This window comes from Varanus komodoensis, unplaced genomic scaffold (assembly GCF_004798865.1).
Source record: "Varanus komodoensis strain SLA01 unplaced genomic scaffold, ASM479886v1 scaffold77, whole genome shotgun sequence".
Taxonomy (NCBI): domain Eukaryota; kingdom Metazoa; phylum Chordata; class Lepidosauria; order Squamata; family Varanidae; genus Varanus; species Varanus komodoensis.
In genome coordinates this window covers 2825943-2841226 of record NW_025336442.1, presented here as the reverse complement: position 1 = coordinate 2841226, position 15284 = coordinate 2825943, and the positions used below count along the sequence as shown (strand labels likewise).

The 15284-nt window shown below is 54.5% G+C and overlaps 2 protein-coding genes across 2 annotated transcripts in view; one reads left to right on the top strand and one right to left on the bottom strand.

Moving 5' to 3' along the window:
• Positions 1–116: 116 nt before the first annotated feature.
• On the bottom strand, positions 117–1467 carry MRPL41 (mitochondrial ribosomal protein L41). The gene has a single exon (XM_044453039.1). The coding sequence runs from the start codon at positions 1424–1426 to the stop codon at positions 899–901; it is 528 nt and encodes a 175-aa protein (XP_044308974.1). The 5' UTR covers positions 1427–1467; the 3' UTR covers positions 117–898.
• Positions 1468–7063: 5596 nt separating this feature from the next.
• Positions 7064–15284, top strand: part of PNPLA7 (patatin like phospholipase domain containing 7) — a 67392-nt gene continuing 59171 nt past the window's right edge. The window contains exons 1-6 of the mRNA XM_044453036.1: positions 7064–7138; positions 9008–9095; positions 10341–10423; positions 12375–12463; positions 12560–12700; positions 14391–14550. Coding sequence (XP_044308971.1) covers positions 7124–7138; positions 9008–9095; positions 10341–10423; positions 12375–12463; positions 12560–12700; positions 14391–14550 — 576 coding nt within the window. The 5' untranslated portion in view covers positions 7064–7123. The remainder of the gene's footprint in view (positions 7139–9007; positions 9096–10340; positions 10424–12374; positions 12464–12559; positions 12701–14390; positions 14551–15284) is intronic.

Below are 15284 nucleotides of genomic sequence, written 5' to 3'. Positions count from 1 at the left end.
GCCTGAATCTGAATGCAGCCCCTCAGAAGGGCCCAAATAGTTCGCCTCGCTGCTTATAGCAAAGTCACATGTTGAAGCCCCAACAATTTTACACAGAAAAAGGACGAACCTCAAAATCTGGGAAGCTAGCACTTTTATTTTTTAAATGAGCATGTCATCAGACTGTGGGATAGGTCACTGGAGTCCTGAACATCTGCCCATGCTTATTGTCTCACACCTTAAAACATGGTAGGTTTCCTGAAAATCCAACATAATTGCCTCTCAGCACAGCATTCCAAAATATTTGTACAAGTAAAGCCAGAAAAAAGTACACCCTGTGTGCCTCAGCATCTATGCCCTTAGCAGTCCTATTTCTATACTGCCCAATTTGTGGGAACCACTCCCACAAATCCAGTAGAACCTACTCTCTTTCCAAACTGCCAGAGGGCACAAGATTCCAGTCCATCTTGTCCTATTCCAAAAGCAGTTGACAAATGTGCACCAAGCACTTCTTTCCTGCACCTTTTTACTTTACTCAGCAGGATCAATTCCTGGCTTGCTTACCTAAAAGCATGGACAGCTCATGTGACAATTCTTCCCACCCCTTTTAGCTCCCACTGTAAGTTGCTTCCCAAATTAAGTATCCAGTACGGCAATTTCTTACCCCTTTTTTCTCCCTCTTTCTTGATACCTCTTAATTCCACCCCCCCCCCCAAATCAATGGCTTATGTGAGGATTTCTCCCCACGTTTTTTTCAATGTTGTCCGAGCTCCATCGGTGCATGTGGCCCTTCCTCCTGCCCTCCCCCTTGTTAAACTGAGCGGCTCTTCCCACGTCTCCTGCGGCGATTTCTTCACTCTTCGTCCAGTCTCCTATTTCGGGCGCTTCAGGAACGTCGCGGCGCCGTCCTCCTTCCAGCCTAACGCACGAAGTTCTTGGGGAAGAGGCAGAAGAGCTTCCCTTCCTGGTTGGGCTCGAAGCCGTACTTCTCCAGGCTCTCCGGGTCGAAGGTGCCGGCCTTCACGTCCTCCTCGACGCGGGGGGCGACGACCTGCTCGAAGAGGGCGCGGGCGGATGGCGGCGGCTCACTGCCGGCCGGCGCGCGGTAGGAAACGTACGGCTTCAGCGCGAAGCCGCGCAGGTCGGGCACCACCAGCTGCGGCACCATCTCCGGCACCAGCCTGAACTGGCTGCGCGTGAGGAAGCCCAGGTACTTGGAGCCGCGGCTCTTGTAGAAGGTGCGCGGGCCGCGCTTGCTGGTCCAGGCCGCCATGCGGTCGGCGCCGCGTACCAGCCCCCGCGTCACTTCGCCCAGCAAGCCCATCGGAGCGGAGCGGAGCGCTCGAGGGCCTCCCGCGCTGCTTCGGCCTCCGCCACCGGTCCTTCCTCTCACCGCAGGCCCCTTCTCCCGCCCCTTGAGCCACACAGCAACACCACCCACTCTCATTGGCTAAGCGACGCGCGCCCAATCGCAGGCGTCCATAATTGCCGCTTCGCCTATCCGTTCTGAAAGAGACCAGGAGGGGGAGGGCGAAAGATTCTGGCCAATCGGAACGAGAGGTTGGGTTGGGGCGGAGGATGCCAAAGTAGGCGTGGCTCTCAGCCTACGCCTCTAGCGGAGGGTTTTTTTCGCGATTAGCCAATGAGGATGCTTATTTTTCAGCCCCGCCCGACATTGGGCGTAGGCAGATTTCCCGCCCGAAGTGTCGCTTTGGCCAAGGGACTGTCTTGCGAAGCGACAGCTGTGACCATAGACCTAGAAATGTAGAGAACCATCGAACTAGAAAAAAAATGGTGAGCAGTAGTCATCTTAAAGGCAGAGAAAAAGTGCAAAACTGCCACATCGAGAAACAAAATGCAATGGCTATGAAGCAAAAACAAAACGAAACAAAGACTTGTGCTCATAGACTTAAAACAGAAGAGTTCCAGAAATCACGGCCGAATTTTTGTGTGTGGGAGCGTGTTGTAGGACCCCTTCCTCTCTCGAAACGTCTTTGGGGTGGCTCCACCCAGTCACAACAGGCAGAAGTGCCTCGAACATTGCTGCACTAAAACTCCCAGCAGCCCTTGCTATGCTGGCCAAGTCTGAGGCATGCTGGGAGCTGAAGTCCTAACGCACCTGAAGAAAGTTACTCTCTCACCCACCTGGGAACGGTTTTCTAGACTGGCGGAGACTGCGCGGAAGTGACGCCCCGGAAGAAGCTATAAAGAGCCCTCAGGCTGACCCGCCGTGTGAACTTTGACCTCTGACCTGGCCGGAGGGCTCGCTCTTGTGGGGGAAGTGCCGTTGGCGGCTCCCTCGCCCCCGCCTTCCCTCGCCGAGGCGGCCCTGGCGTCCTGCAGAGCCCCGGCCGTGGGGGGCGAGGCCGCGGCCGCCTCGCCCCCTGACCCGCAGGTACGTGGTGTCCTTTCTCCGCTTCCGTGGCGGGCCTTGCCGCCGCCCCTCCCCGCCTCGAGGCCGCTCCCTGCCGGGCGGGCGGTTTTCCCGAGGGAAGTGGCGGGGCAGGACTGGTAGAGCAGCCTTTCCCGCCCAGGTGCTTTGGGCTCCTCTTCTGTCAGCCCGAGCCAGCGTGACTGAGGAGGAGGGACGATGGGCGTGGTAGTCTCCCCCCTCGCCAGAGTCCCCCAGGTGTTTCGGACTTCCAGGCCTGTCATGTCCAGCTAGCACGGCCTCGCAAGCTGAGTGTTGCTAGTCCTTTCCCTCTCCCGCCCCTCCTCTGGACGTTCTTTCCTATTCACTCCAGCCGTCGTAGGTAGGGAATGATGGGTGTTGTAAGCCTCTCCAAAACGCCAGGAGGGCACCCGACAGGGGAAGGTAGTGGAAATTCTGGGGAGGGAGTTCCTTCTGATATGTTGGACTCCCCATCAGCCCCAGCTACCATGGCCAAGGGTGAGGAATTATGGTGGTTTTAATCCCCCAAAACTCTTGCAGGGTGTTGGAGTGTAGAAGGCTGCTCTAAAGGAGTATATGTTTCATCTTGGATAGAAGTAGCTTTCATGGAGTTTAATACTCCCAGGTATATGGAAGTAAGATTGCAACCCATGGTTCCAGAATGGTTCATTGAAGCTATATTTACTGGTAGAGTCAGTCTTTTAAAAATGCCTTTATGGCAGCTTCTTCCAGTTGGGTATCTTCCAGGTGTGTTGGGTTGCAACTCCCATTATCCTCAGCCTCCATGACCAAATAACCACTCCCATTGGCAATGCTTTTTGGGGTTGTTGGGAGCTGTGGCCAACATCTTGTGAGCCAAGCGTTCCCTCATCCTGGCCTCAAGTGGGCATGTGCGCAAAGTAGGTTGCCAGTGCTTTGGATTTCAGCCCCCAGGCCAGGCTGGCAGGGGCTTCCAGGAGCTGCAGGCCAAACTGTCTGAAGAGCATCTTAACCTGTATTGATTGACTTTCTGTTATCACCTAAAACATCATTTGTTCAATAACCTTAAATTAAGAAAAAACATTCCAAAGAGCTACATACCTACAACAGTTACATATAGTAACATAAGCTGCTGTGAATAGGTCAGCCTTCTCTAATCTTCTGCCCTCCAACCATTCTGGACTATAACTCCCAGAGTACCTGGTCACTGGCCATGCAGACTGGGGCTCATGGGAGTGAAAGTCCAAAAGATCCAGAGGACACCAGACTGCGTTAATCTTTAAGGCCCTGCTGTTTGTTAGTTTTTCTTCCAGGATACAGTTGCTAAAAATATCTTTGTGGCTTGTCAGTGATAAATGTTTGTCTATGGTGGGAGGAAAGAACCTCTAAAAGCAGGCTCACTCTTTTGTGACATCATGGTTGGTCCTAATTCAAGGTTCATTGTCCGTGCAAGCAAAATTATATGTTAGTCTTTAAGGTACTCGAGTATTTCTACTTTTACTGCAGGGTGGAGTCAATATAAGGCTATTTAAAGAGAGGCTGTATAGAACCTTTCCCCAACCTGATGCCACTGAGTTGTGTTAAACTGTGACTTCCATCATTCCACAGGGAGTGGGAAAAAGCTGTGTTCGATGATCAGAGCACAGTGAAGAAAAGAGGGCATTTTCCTCTCTTCTAAGTCTTAATTTTAGACTTTTTGTAATTTTAGACCCTCTTTTCCTGTAAAAACTTTTCCCTCCCTTTAAAAGGAGGAATGGAATACTTTGTGGGCACTTCCCACTATCACATTAACTTTTTTGGCTGCTCAGATTCTAGATACTTCACCACAGAGTTGCTCAGGATAGAGAAATGCCAGTTTGCATAGAGACAAAAATCTCTAAAGTCACCCTCTCAGTGATTATGAGCACTCTATAGAAGGAGTTTAACCATAAAGAGTCCAAGGGAAAGAAGCACTAGAACAGGGTTCAACTCTCTCACTCAGCTTTGAAGCTCACTGGGTGCCTTTTGGTCTCTCAGCTTATTTATTTATTACAAACTTTTGTATCCTGTCCTTCCAAGAAGCGCTCAGGATGCTCACAGCTTGACCTGTGCCAGTGGGATATTGGGAGGATGATGTGTGTGTGACCCAGAAAGGCGGTCATGCTGATAGCCTCCTTAGGAAAGGGGCTTCTGGACGTCAAAGATTCAATTGGCTATTATGTCTAGTAACTGTTCATGGAGCTACACTGTGAAACCAGGGCAGGAAGCCTTTGGCTCCCCAGGCCTGGACTCCCATTGCTGGCCATTGACATTGCCTGCAAGACTCTCCGACCAGTGAGAGCAGGTTAACCACATCGGTATTGCCGGATTTTCGCAAATGGTGTGGCTGGTTCTGTTTTAAACTTATGCTTTCTGCATCTTGCTTGGAAAATGGATGTACATATTGAAATAAGAAGCAAACACCCAAATGGAGGAAGACAAGGCAGTGGTAGAATGAGGGCACCCCCACCTCGAACTTGGCCAGACACTCTACGCATGTGCAGAGGTGTTGTCCCAGGCTTGGCGGTTCTTGACGAGGAGTCAAGAACTTTGCTTATGAGTTAACGAGATGAAAGTGTAGTTTTGTCCTTGTTTAGATGGAGGAAAGTCCTATGGCTGGTTGGAGAATTCTGGGAATTGCAGGATTTCCCCCCATCTAAACATGCATAGGATTGTGTGCAGAGTGAGTGGGAAGTCATATTTCGGGGTGTATACAATGGGTTTGTGTAGTCCTTTTTAAAGTAGGTTTCTGTTTATAGTTCAGTACTTGCATCCTGCCTTTGGCAAGGCTGCCAGGAATGCAAATACGCAGTGAAATCAGTGGCATAATCAGTGGCTGACGTCTCCTCACAGCCACCCGTATGTCTGCCCTGGCTGGCTAGAAAGCCTGGTGTGGTGGGATGGAAAAGACATGGAAGAAGCCAGTTGCTGGCAGACCAGGCTGCTTTGCTAGTTATTCCCCTCATCCTCTTCAGTATGCACACCCAGGTAGAAAGTTATCTCATCCCAGGAAGTTTGTGGTGGTGGTGATTTTTGTAACACCTCCTAATATACTGGCTGCTTTGCAACTATATTGCTTATTTTGAGACACCCACCTGGGGGGCTGCCTGGTGAGCACTGGAGGAGAGCAGATGGAACTGAGCTCCTGGGGCGACTCTCCTTCCCTTCTCACATTCCCTTTTCTGTTCTCCAGGTGTGCCTAGAGGCTTCGCTGTTGTTTTTGCCTTCCTGTTTTTCTTTTCCCCTGTTCCTTCCGTGTGGCTTTCCGGTCTTCTTAGCAGTGTTGCTGTTGTACCTTTACCATACAGAGTGCCATCTGCAGAGGAATCCACTGCTTTCCTTGCAAATGCTTTCCCTCTCCGTATTGTGCGCACATGTTCCTGGTGTGCAAGGAAGTGTACCTAAAGCTGCAGCTTGCCTTCTGACTGTACTGGTTCAATTATGTCAACACTGCCTGCGCATACAAAGAGAAGGGATCTTACCACCTTGCCAGTGCGTTCCCTTGTGGGTTCTCTCCCTGAAACAACCACACCCTCTCTCCCTTGCTGCTCTTCATGCCTGGAGCTGACTCCCAGAACTCCTCCGTGGCGCCGCCCTTCCCTGTCTGTATCCCCTTGCAAAAGCTGCCTTTCCAGCGAAGCCTTCTGCACCGCTTGCTTGTTCCCATGGTGTACTGCACCTAAGCCTAGGTAAGTCCAATTGGGTACATGAGCGTCAACCCTGCCCCGCATTTCCCCTTTCCTCTGTTGTCTTCCTTGTGTCTGTTTCTAGATCGGATCGGGCAGGGTGCTGTCCTCGCGTGTCTTGTGAAGTGCCTTTCTGACACTGACACAGGTGGCACTGACCTAACACAAATCATGTACCGAATGGCAATTTTTCAGTGGCTATTAATGTTTGGGAAGTGTGATCTTATAAGAAATAAATATTCACGTTAATGAACCAAAATGTGAACGTGTGCTTACTGAGTGTGTACTTTAGAACTGACGACTCCCTTGGTGTATGGGTTTGTAATTAAAAATGTTGACGCTGACTTGGCCTGCAGCTCATGTGCTCTGATATAAACAACAGGAACTGGAGGGTTTTTTCCCCGGCACACACCCCTTGTTATCCATCTGTAGATGGCATATGGGCATTAACTGTTCTCTGCGCTCTTAGAACTGTATGCACTGAGGGTTAGGGTGGGTATTTGCTCTGCTAATATATACCCAGCCCTTTGGGTGAGTCTAAAATAGTGCTTTGGATCCTAGCCCAGCTGCAGGTAAGAGAGAGAATCTCTAAGATTGTTGGCCTGTCCATTCCAGAAATGAATTCCTTTGCGGTTCTAAATGTATCATAGCATGGGGTGGCATTCCAAGCCATCCAAGTACCAGAGAGTTGATATTGTGGTAATCTTAGCTCCAGTGAAGCAGATTTTTTTGGTGGGGAGACTTTCTGTCCCTGATCCTGAGCAACGTCTTCAAGCAAGCATGAAAGTCCCAACATGGGATTCAGCTCTGATTATCAGGACAGCTTGGACTCCTCTTTTCTTGGCTGGTGATGTGGCTTCATGCCCTGTAAAGGCCTTTGTTCCCCTCCTTTCAGTCCAGATTTTAAGACAACTCAGCCCTTGCTTACAAACACTCATCTTCAGATCCTTGGGGACAGGAAGTACCTCCCTTCAGTCCGTGTTATACCTCTGGTGTTTTCATTCTTTAGGTCAACTTCCCAACAAGTTCAGACCTAACCACGCGGGTGCTTCAGTTTGTAGAAGAGAGAATGCAGACTACTATGGTAATGTTTTAGCCTGAATGTGTGTGCTGCACCAGAGCTGCTTCTGCAAAATAGCAAGACCTTAACTGTGTCTCGCTCGGCTTCTGTGCTGCTGCTTAGGAGTCCAGGCCTCAGCTCTCTCCTCAATGGGACTTAGTCAATTTTCAGTACTGGCTTGGGTGTTAAGATAGCATCGTCTACTTTACTTTAATAATGTTTTATTACTTTTCTTGATATGAAGCAAACGGAACCTACAACTTACCGTGTTGCGGGGCCCACTTGGTGGCCAGCTTGCCGTGGGTAGTTGCCAGCACTGTGCCCCTCCTCCGCGGGCCGAGCTCTTTGTGACAATCTCACACCGCAGCACCCGAAGTGCCATGCAAGGTCAAGAGCAACCCCCAGCCCCAGAAAAGCATTCCTGCCTTTCCACTCCAGGTTGCAGCCGAATGGGGCAGCAGTGGGGCAGAGATTGTACCCAGCTGCACCGCTTTTCTGAAAGCCCCTGAAACCGGGGGCAGTCTGGCTGGGGGCTGCTGGGAGTTCCAGGTCCACACCTGGAGGGCAGCTGGCCGGCCTGGGGCAGGGACGGTCCTCCCTCCTGTGTCACCGCTGGGGCCTCGCAAGGTCACGGCACATCTCCCGTGGTGAGTGTGGCTGAATTGCGAACCCTTGGCCTTCCCCGTGTTCAAAGCAAGCAGAGCTTACGGATGGAAGTGCTGCATCAGACCGGAGTTCTCGGCAGTTCAAGGTTCTGCCCCACAGTGGCTGCCCGTGGAAAGCCCAGCCCGCAAGCGGGACGTGGATGCCGCCCATTCCCCCTTCCCGCCCTGCTCCCCAGCAGCTGCACACGAGACCTGTGCAGCTACGGCGCTGCAATAAGTTAATTTTTAAAATGGTTTTTGCAGTCCTGTCTCTGCCCTTGACAGTCCTGATCCCATGCAGCGTCTAGACGGAAAGGCAGAGGACGACACGGCAGAAAGGAAAGGGGTGAAGCTGCTGGGCGTCGCTGCTTCGCAGCGCTCACGCTGTGCTTGGCTAGGTGCCCCAGAGGTCTCAGGTTCCACGAGGAGTTGAGGTCGGTTGGGGGAGGCTAGCCCAGCCCCCTCTGGCCTTGCGTGCCTCTGGCCTCGTTGCAGTGGCGCTCCCATCACCCCCAGCCAGCACGGGTAGTCAGCCTGCAGGGCACCGGGTTGGTTGGGCCTGGTGGGTTTGGGGGAGGCGGACCGAGGCTCAGCCCAAGAGCCTGGCAGGTGGAGGGCCCCCGGTTCAGTTCCCTGCGTCTCCTGGTCAGGCTGAGAAAGACCCCTGCCTGGAAGCCTGGAGAGCCCCCTGTCTGTGCAGCAGGTACCAGAGGCATGACTCAAGAGCAGCAGAAGCTGCGTTACTTGGTGAAGAGATGGAGGAAATGCCGCCGGGAATGCCACCTCGTGAGCCGGCTGTACAGAGCGTCTTGGAGGCACTGGCAGGCTGTTCTGAAACAGAGCAGCTGACTAAGCGGGAAAGGCCACACATGCAAGTGGCTCTCAAAGCAGGCTGGTGGCAGGGGCCTTGCTGCCTCCCCTGGGTGAGACGGGGGCTGCTGAAGGGGGCTGGGGGGCGGTTGGCACAAGCAGGCTGCTTGGAGGCTCTTCCCAAGCGAGGGGTGGGTGTCTTGGGGCCTACAGCACCTGTTGTGGTCCTCCAGACACTTCCGGCCTTCCCGTTCTCCAAGTCCTAAGCCACAAAAAGGCCACACACACATCCTTGCATAGCATAGCTGCCAGCCAAAGCAGCGGATATTTTTCAGAATGGCCGACTTCAGCCGTAGCGCCCTCCAGGGTACTTGAGGAAACGGTTCGCCAACCAGCATCTAAACCTCCTCCTCCTTTGTCTCCCTTCTCCCCACCGCAGTTAACGGGAATGGTCATTGGTGCCGCAGTAGCCCTGTTGCTTATCGGGACCGTTGTGTATTTTGTTTTCAGGAAGGTGAAGGAATCGAGTAAGTTGCAACCACTTTGCTTACTAATTTCTGGGCTGGCTAACAGTTTGTTTTAAGGATTATGGTGCGTTTTGTTCTCAGCCTGCTGCAGGCTTCATGCTTTTCTGACAGCGTTACTCATTTTATTGAATCTATTTTTCTCCCCTGCCTCATCTCAGCACTGCCAGAGAAAAATGTAGCATCCAGTTGGCGGGTCTGGCCTTTACTGAGAATTTTAATAAAATTAGCTAGGCCATCACTGCTCCGCTGTCAACCACGGGTCTCTCTTTGGGGACTTGTCAAATTTCCAGTGGGATTTGAATGTGCATTTATCACTTACTGTTCCAACACAGAAGTACCTTTTCGCAGGCTTTAGCCTTTCCAAGTGACAGGCGCCCAAAGAAACACCACTGATGCCGTGGACATGTGGGCACATGGAAAAGCATGTGCTGCTACGGGGAGCTCCTTTGGCTGAGCTACGCTTGCCCTTTGTCAAGGGTGGTCTGTGCCAAAGGAAAGAAGTGCTGTGGGGCCACTGCGAAGAAGACCCTGCTTCTTGCCTTGCCTGCCCTAACAGTGCTTACTGGCCGGCCCGTGAGCAGACCGTCTAACAGAGGCCACGGAATGGAGGCAGGAAGAGGCAGCCCTCTGGAACGCCTCAGGTGTATTGCTTGGAAGGAGGTCCAGGCTGTTGACGTGCTAGTTTATTCCAAGCCCTGGCCTTGTTCAGCCCGGCCTCCTCCAGACAAGTCGGGGCAGTGGGGATGCTGGAGTTGTAGTCCAGCACATCCAGAGGGGAGCATGCAGGCTCAAGCAGAGCACCCGTGGGTGACGGCTGGAGCTTTCTGTCCCTGTTGCTCTCCTACTCACTTTTGTGGCTTGCTTGACTGCCCTTCCTGAGCTTGCAAGCTGTGACCAGCAAGGGGCTAAACCATCGTTGCCTGGTGCCCTCCCCCTCCCCCTCAGGGTGGCTCTGCAAGATGGGCAAGCAAACGGACAGCAGCAGTCGTGACATGGAGGAGCCAGCAGCCCAGCTGCAGGGGTCTTACCAAAGGCACACTTTCCTCCCCCCTCCCCAGGCTCAAGACTTCGGTGGGCCTCCAGTTTTCTGCATCAAAGGGGGTGGGGGCTGGCAAAAGGCCCTATGCTGTCGTTTTCTCCTCTGATGCTCAGCCGTGAGGGGCCAGTGCTTGCGGCAGCCCCCCTTGCCGATCTCCAGCTCCCAGCCTCTGCTGCAGGGCTGACGAGCCTTCTGCTATCTTTCAGAACAACCCCAGCCTCAAGCGCCTCAATACCGGTTCCGCAAGAGAGACAAAGTCATGTTCTATGGCCGCAAGATCATGCGGAAGGTGAGTCTCCCTGCCAGCAGCACACCTGGGCCGAGAGGGCGGGTGCAGCAGCTGGTGCCAGTGCACCTGGGGACCTTTGTCCTGGGGCTGAGCGGGCGCTGCCCTTGATTTCATTGGCTGCAGGGAGCTTCCGTCCTGCAGACCCCTCCAAGGGGACAAGTGGCAGGAGATTCTCTGCTTGCACGCGTGTTCTCGCCAGTGGCACTTTCCTCCCTGCCTGTTCCTCTCTCTGCCTTTCCCGAGAGTCCGGGCACAGCTTCTGGAAGTGTTTGTCTGTAGCGCAGACCCCCACCCCCAAAGCAAAGGGAGGTTTGTCCAAAAAAACAAAGAATGGACGAACGCATGTGTAGTGCTTGAAATCGAGCCAGGGAAAGGATCGTAGATAGCTCTGACTCTACAAGGATGGGGTGGGAAAACTGAGTATGAGTTGTTTCCAAGCAACCAGCAGCATTAATTCTCCATCTATATACACCGTTACACATCCACAGAGTTTCTGGAGGAGAGGAATGGGAGGGTTTACGCAAATCCCTGCATTCCTGGGATTTTGGTAGATCGGGGTTGGGAAGCTTTCACCGTCCAGGTGCCTTGGCCTGCACCTCTCACCCATTTTGGCCAGCCCAGGCTGATGGGTGCGGAAGGCCAGAACATCTGGGGGGCCCTACATCATTCATCTCACCTTAAGAGCTACCAGGCTCCAGAGCAATGCAGACTCTGATGAGGGCATGATTTCTTGGCTGGGGGGAGGCATAACTCGCCCATTCCGAAGCCGTTGTGTTCAGCCCAGAGCTGATCAGCCAGCCGCAAGTGTTTCCGAAATCCACACTAGGTTTCTAGGGACTAATCCTTTCCGGACGCTGGGAAGTGGGTCAGTAGAGCTTTGCTGGCAAGTGGCGCTTGCTTCCGTCGCCTGCGTTGTTCCGAGAGATGGCGCTCCTCACCCAGCCCTGGTTGCTGCTGGGCGGGGGCCCTCCGTTTCCAGGGGCTGCGCTGCCGGTTGCCATTTCCTGGCATGCTGGTTAAATGTCATCTCTTACGACACATGCAGGGAACAAAAAGAATTGTCCTCCAAGAGTGAAAAATCCAGTTACGCTCCCAGAACCGATTTATGCGCAGAAGGCATGTTTTTCCGGTGATGCCAAAATCTAACATACTGCAGATGGAGCACCTCAAGAGCCTGCTCTCCATCTGGAAGCCACTTACTGAATTATCACATTAGTAAATCGTAGCCTCCACACTCTCGCCACACCTGGGTACCTCTGCCTTTCTTTCCATTCTCCCTCCTTTCTCTTACCAGCTCTTCTTTTCTGCTATTTCCCCTGATTTCCTATTTTAATTTGGCGGGGGGTGTTTTGGGTGGGTGGGGGAGTAGGAGAAATAAGCTTTTCTGTAGATTAGTTGCCTGCCTGTTTTAAAACTTTAAAAGTGGAAGCAAATCAGGGAGGATTTGTTGGGGATTTCCGATAAATCTAACTTATTTTTCCTTGTCTTGCCACAGTTTTATCAGGTATTTGGTGGTTAAGGAAAAGCTGAGGATCCATATCAGGTTGCACCTCTAGTCTGCAGGCCAGGTCCAGCCCATGTGGGGTCCGAATTTGGCCTGCTGGTGGGTCCCAGGTGGCCATACCCTCTTCCTCTTGGCTGTTTGGTCCTTTCCAGCTTGTTCTCATTTTCTCTCCCTTTTGAAAGGTTCTAGTGCCTCCCCTGAGGCTTCCTAACTGGCAGCAAGGGCTTGAAGCTAAACTCTTGCCCTTCTGCCAGGCCAGCCAGTGGAAAGCAAGCTCTGAGAACTTCTGCAGAACGGAAGCGGCCCTTGCACCGAGAGAGGTTCGGCAGCCCCGCGCCGCCTCCTCTCCAGGCTGCTTCAGGCCTAGCTCAGCCCTGCGGGTGTTTGTCCAGCACCCGCCTCTGCAGGGCCAGGTTTTTCTCCTCGGGACACTGTGCTTCTCTCTAGGTGACCACTCTGCCAAACTCTCTCGTTGGAAATACGGTACCTCGGCAGCGGATGCGCAAAAGGGCCAAAGTCTTGTCCCTGGCAAAGAGGTACGGGGTGGAGGGAGGGACCCCTCCTTTGCTTGGCTGGCTTGCATGAGCTGGCGGTGGTGGAGGTTTTTGCCTCGACGGCCTCGTTTCTCCCAGGATCCTGCGTTTCAAGAAGGAGTCACCAACTCTGCAGCCCAAGGAACCGCCTCCGTCCCTGCTTGAGGCAGACTTAACAGAGTTTGACGTGAAGAATTCCCACTTGCCCTCCGAAGTCCTTTACATGCTGAAAAATGTCAGGTAGGAGCCAAAGGGGCGGGAGGACCAGGATGACGGGGATTATTTTTTTGGTGAGGAAGCGACTTTTCCTTCGTTCTGGTGCTTGCATAAGGGCGGGAACTGATGCGATCTGACTTGAGAGGAACACCGACCGGTGTGCTGGGCTCACCGGGGTGCGCGTCCGATTTAGCAGCCACAGGCAGGTGAGCCCCTCCGGGAGGTTCATAAGCAGGGCAGAGCGGTCCTGGACCTTGGACTGCGTGAGAGGCAGTGTGCCTGTGTACCCCAGTCACTGGGGCACATGGGTGGGAGGGTGTCTTCCATGGCTGGGGCGTTTGCGCCCTCCTTCCCCCCGGCTGCTTTGGGAAGCTGCACTTTTTTGGCTTGCAGCCCCTTAGTTGAAAAAAGAGCACTGGCTGCCCGCTGGTGTACAAAACCCTGGCCTGGCCCAGGGGCCCTCAAACTTCCAACGGGGGGCCAGTTGAAAGGCAGTGGTGGTGAGCGCAGGCCGGCAAGGCAGTGGGCGTGCTCGTGCAGGGGAGGCGGGTGCAGTCGCGGCCATCCCCCCCCCCCCCCCGAGCACGACTGCGATCACGCCCGTCTTCCCTGCACGAACGTGCCCGCCTCCCCACTGAGTACGCCTGTGCTGGCTCAGAGCTTTTGGACTCACTTGGAAATCATTTTCTCTGGGCGAGTCCAAAAGCTCTGAGGCGGGCCGGGTCTGGCTCACGGGCCGTAGCTTGAGGACCCCTGCCCTAGCCCATGGCTTCTCAAACTACGGCCTGTGGGACAGACCCGGCCTGCCATGGCCGCCCGTCCGGCCCATGCTGCAGTTTGCCGCCTGTGCGTGTGCGCTTGCTCTGTGGGCGGGGAGGCGGTGGCTTGCTCACTCGGAGCTGGTTTTGGACTTCCTGGGAGATCTTTGAGCAAGCGAGCCACCACCGCACACGCCCGGCACTGCCTTGCGCGTGCCCGACGGCACCTCACCGGCCCGCGCCCCCGGGCAGCCCCCCCTCACCGGCCCGTGACAGTCACTGCAGCCTTTCGACTGGCCTCCTGTTCAGGAGGTTTGAGGACCCCTGCCCTAGCCCACTTGAAATCGGGGTTGCTGGGAGAGCTCCCCCTCTCTGGTAAGAGCTTGCTCAGTCTCTGAGGTCATTCGGCGGCACCGAGCAGTGGTCCTGTGCAGCCCCCTGGCCCGGCTTGGTGCAGGAGGAAGGAAGCCTTCGGCAGGGCAGCGCCGTTCCTGTGGGACTCTGTGCACCAGGAGGCCAGGCAGGCGGCAGCCCTGCGTTGCTTTCGATGCCTGCTGAAGTCGCCTTTGGTCCGGGAAGCCTCCCTCGCCCTGGCTCTCACAGCACCCCATTTACGTGCATTGTCCCAATTCGCCTTTCTGTTTACCTTTCATTTGTCCGCTGCTCTGTCTCGAGTTGGAGGGGAATACAAATGGCGTGCGCGAACAAGCCGATGCAGGGGCCACGGATGGCTGCCGCGTTCTGCTGCAGTCCAGCGGCAAGGCGCTCCCCTGCTTGCAGCCCTGTTTGGTTGTCCAAACTGGCCTTCCCCAGACATGGCACTCGGCAGTTGTGTTGGGCTGCAGCTGCTGTGGCTCCTGGCCAGCACGGCAGCATCCATCTAGTTGCGTGGCGTTCTTGGAGACGGCTGCCCTGGCTGGTGGGTGAGGCGCTTTCCGTGTCTGCCTTCCCCTCAGAGTTCTTGGGCACTTTGAGAAGCCGCTGTTCCTGGAGCTGTGCAAGCACATGGTCTTTGTGCAGCTGCACGAGGGGGAGTACATCTTCCGCCCGGGAGAGCTGGACAACAGCATCTACGTGGTGCAGGATGGCAAACTGGAAGTCTGCATCCAGGAGAACGTAAGGAGGCGCGCTCCGGAGCCCGGTTTTACATGTTCTGCGGCACCTGGTCGGCCTGAGGCCGTGCGGCGGTGTCAGGCCGCAGCTCCTATTATCGCTGCTCGTGGGGTGATGGGAGTTGCAGCCCAGCACAGTGAGAGGACCCCAGCTAGAGGACGCTTGATCCACAGTGTGTGCTGGGCTTGACTGGGTTGCCCCATTCTGGCCTGCAAAAGCCAGTAAGGGGAGCACTTCCCACGGAATGCTTCCGTATGAGGAGCAGCCCCCTGCATGCCTGGGAGAACTCCAGGGGCCCATGCTGGCTGGCATGCTAGCTTTCCCAGTACGAGGAGGGTGCTTTCTTTCTTCATGGTGGGGCGAGTGGTCTTCAGGTCTGCCTTCTTCACCCTGTGCTATGCCCTGGATCCAGTGCCGTTAGTTTCCTAATGCGTGGAGTGGGGTTCATCATGCAGCTGTGTGGACTGGGTACCCTGTACCTTCGGGACCGTTTGTCAGCGCTTCTCCTGGGTGAATCCAAGCTCTGCAAACAGTCTCTGGTTTGCTGCTCGCCAGGGTTGGCGGTTGTTCGGAGAGGCTTGTGGCCCGGCGTGGAGCTGCCCTTGGCGTCAAAAGGCCTGCTGCCCTGAGAGGGAAAGCTCAGCATGGCACTGCTCTGGCGGCTGCCCGCTGGTTCAAGGGCTGCTGCGCCTTCCTTGTTCCAGTCGTGTGGGCCCCAGTACCACGCTCGGGTGCCG

Bases quoted from the DNA above. Each gene is read 5' to 3' on its own strand.
- MRPL41 (XM_044453039.1), bottom strand. From the start codon at position 1,426: ATGAGAGTGGGTGGTGTTGCTGTGTGGCTCAAGGGGCGGGAGAAGGGG.